Source organism: Tarenaya hassleriana, unplaced genomic scaffold (genome assembly GCF_000463585.1).
Source record: "Tarenaya hassleriana unplaced genomic scaffold, ASM46358v1 Cleome416, whole genome shotgun sequence".
In the NCBI taxonomy this organism is placed as follows: domain Eukaryota; kingdom Viridiplantae; phylum Streptophyta; class Magnoliopsida; order Brassicales; family Cleomaceae; genus Tarenaya; species Tarenaya hassleriana.
In genome coordinates, this window is record NW_010966962.1 from 73,129 (window position 1) to 76,463 (window position 3,335).

At 40.5% G+C, this 3,335-nt stretch overlaps 1 protein-coding gene across 1 annotated transcript; it reads left to right on the forward strand.

Moving 5' to 3' along the window:
• Positions 1 to 417: 417 nt before the first annotated feature.
• On the forward strand, positions 418 to 1,777 carry LOC104824965 (guanine deaminase-like; the record flags this gene model as incomplete). The annotated part of the gene is made up of 4 exons (XM_010557166.1): positions 418 to 523; positions 900 to 1,090; positions 1,205 to 1,309; positions 1,422 to 1,777. Coding segments are annotated over 4 exons (591 nt in total), but the record flags the coding sequence as incomplete, so codon positions are not given.
• Between the last annotated feature and the right edge of the window lie 1,558 nt (positions 1,778 to 3,335).

Below are 3,335 nucleotides of genomic sequence, written 5' to 3' on the forward strand. Positions count from 1 at the left end.
GTCCGGATTACCAGTTCGGTTCATTTCACCAGATTTTGATTCTGGAAGTTCCAGTTCGATTCGGACAATTTGCTTATCAATGGTTAAATTTTTTGCATGAAGATGAAGGAATTCGCCCTAAATTTAACAAAAAAACATGTTATCAGTTACTAATGACAGGACACATGTGAGAGATTGATTACAAGTGTTAGTCATCACAGGTTTTTAATAGATCAGCAATTAGCTTAGAGACATGCCTTATCTTTTCTTGTTCCTCGGTGAAATTTCCCTTGTAATGCCTCTGAGCTGTTTTACTCACTTGCTCCACAAGTAATATTGTATGTCTCTGTGATCAACCATGGCATGTTGATCATGGATGTAACAGCGAATACACCACAACCGCCAGTTGTTTCCGATGTCTTTGTGTTTGAACTTTGAACACCCATCCAAGATATCTCATTTGCTTTGTGCTTGAACTTTGTAGTTGTGGAAGCAAGCAATGGGACCATCTCCGTGGCTTCTGCCTTTGCCGGTCACCAAGAAGGTATGGACTTTTAACATTTGACGAGACCAGTGAAACGGGTAGGGTTTGATACAGTAGTTATAGCGATGATATATCATCCCAATTCTGTTTTTGGCTGAAATTTCGGAGCTTGATATCATGTGTGTACTACTTTTATCACGGAATATCAGTTGTTTATCTTGATTGTTACATGAAAGAGTCTGCATTGGTTTATGTTTAGTTCACCAAAAATACTGCTCGCTAATTCAATCATCGAAATCGTTCAAGTTAGCAGATCGAAATGTTCATCCCGTCTTAAACTTATGGCAATCTTTTGTTTCGCAATATGCCCTTATCAGTAGGCAAGGACTAGAGTTACTAATTGCTCACGTCTTGCCTTCTCGTTGTTTTGAATCAGTTGTTCAGGACAGCGACCATAAATTTGTAACTCAAGCTGTTGACGAAGCCTATAAGGGAGTTGAGTGTGGTGATGGTGGCCCATTCGGCGCGGTTATCGTGCATAACAACGAGGTTGTTGTTAGCTGCCACAACATGGTTCTCAAACACAAGGACCCGACTGCCCATGCCGAGGTTACGGCCATTAGAGAGGTTAGCTCAAGAAACAAAATGTCTCTGAACCACTGTAGCTTTAGAGAGTGAATTCGTCGGCTGAGCTGCTTTATCTTTTCATTATTTACTTTCTACGCCTCACTGAAAATGCAGGCATGTAAGAAACTGAACCGGATAGAGCTATCAGAGTGTGAGATCTATGCATCTTGCGAGCCATGCCCCATGTGTTTCGGGGCCATCCATCTATCGAGACTCAAGGTAAGCCCGTTAAAAGACACCCATCTGAACAAACCGTTTCTTTTCATTCGCGTAACGCAAGAAACCACTAGATCTTGGTCTGAATGAAGAACGTCTGGTGGTTGTGGAACAGAGGTTGGTCTATGGAGCCAAAGCAGAAGCAGCCATAGCAATTGGGTTTGATGACTTCATAGCCGATGCTTTGAGAGGGACCGGGTTTTATCAGAAGGCTCAGCTTGAGATCAAGAAAGCTGATGGCAACGGAGCTGAGATCGCCGAGCAAGTCTTTGAAAACACCAAGGAGAAGTTCAATTTGTATTAAGCTTTTCTCCCTTTTCGCCATTTCCTTCTTCTTCTTCTTCTTCACTAGGACAGATGGGAAAGAGGTTGAAGAAGAAGGAAATGCAGAATATGCAAATGCTTTAACTCAATAAATTCACTCTTGTGAAACTGTTGATTTGGGTAATTATCTGATGGTTCCTTCGCTCTGTTCATCTCCATGGCTTAATTGTAAGTACTCTGTTGTTTCTTCCTTGTGGACTTAAACCATCTTTTCTAAATTGCTGATTGATCCATGTTATTTGAATATTTACGATTATTCTTTTTATGTTCATGAATAATTATGTTGATTGAATTGTCCATTAATTGATGTTCAAAAGTCTAGATATACATCATGTATAAAAAAAAGAAGAAGAAAATTTATTATAAATAAATAACTAATTAATAAATGAATAAAACAACAAGACCGAACGGTCTAAAAACTGGATCAATATAAATAAAATATATATATATATAAAACAATGAAAGAATAAAATAATAATAATAATAATAATAAAATAATAATAAAAAAAATAAATAACTAATGAGATAGATGATCCCGAAATTTGACCGAGTCGATCTAACCTTAAAGCCAAAATTTAACCAAAATATGACTAAATTTGGTTCGAACCGGACCATACATAGTTCGGACCAATTATATGACCGGGTAAGTATTAATCTCGGGACGAGCCGAACTGGTAATCCGGACGGGCCGGAACCTGACTTGATCGGACCGATGATTTAAAAAGATTAAATAAATCATTAAAAAAAATATAAGTAAATAAGAATAAATTTAAAAGAAATTATGTTTGACCGTGTGTACGGTAAGTAATAATGTATGACTGCTTGTGATTGGGGAACCTTATCAGGGTAGATGGCATAGCACTGACATTACTCGGATGGGTTCGGGTACTGTTTAGTGTGTGATTGTAGATGGGTTTTTGAATGATATCACCATGATTGCATTGACTGTAAATCTTTGTGGTATGATATTCGATCCGGATCGATTATCATCTCGCGGAGATGTGATTGTGATTGTGGCGATCTTCGATCGCGCCATCGTTCCCTGACGGACGGTTGTGGCATCCTACGACTCACATATTCGGGTTTGCATGTGTCACCCGAATGTGTGACGAGGAAGTACGGTTCTTTGGCAACCGCGCCAACGTTCCATTGGCCATGGAACGGACTTCGGGTTTGCGTGTGTCACCCGTTGATAGGCAAATAAACCTGAGACCCGGGTAGTTGCGTGTGTCCCCCGGCGAGGTGGTACGGATATACTCTGAAAGACTTGAGCTCGGGTCTGATGAGTATTTTCCGAGGCGGATGGTCGGCGAGGGGGAGTTAGCATAGAGCTGCTTCGCCCGGTAGTCGGCGACATCGGAGATTGATGTCTGGAGTGGGTATGGAGATGGCCGGTACCGAGAGCCGTGATATCGGTGACCGATGAGGAGTATGAAGATCACTTGAGGTCCTCGCAAACGATTTTGCTTGGACTGTTGCGCCTCGTGTTCGACACAGGCATGAATGAGTTGTTGAATTACCTACGTGTGAGATACACGTAGATTGAGATTGCTGATTGATTCAATGATGATTGATTTGATTGATATATCTCGTCGCTTGTATATTATAGTATTGACTATATTGCTTGGCCGTTTTCAATAAAATTAGAAATCTCGGGTTACACCCGAATTCTTCCCTAAGCACATAGCTTAGGACGTTGTTACGC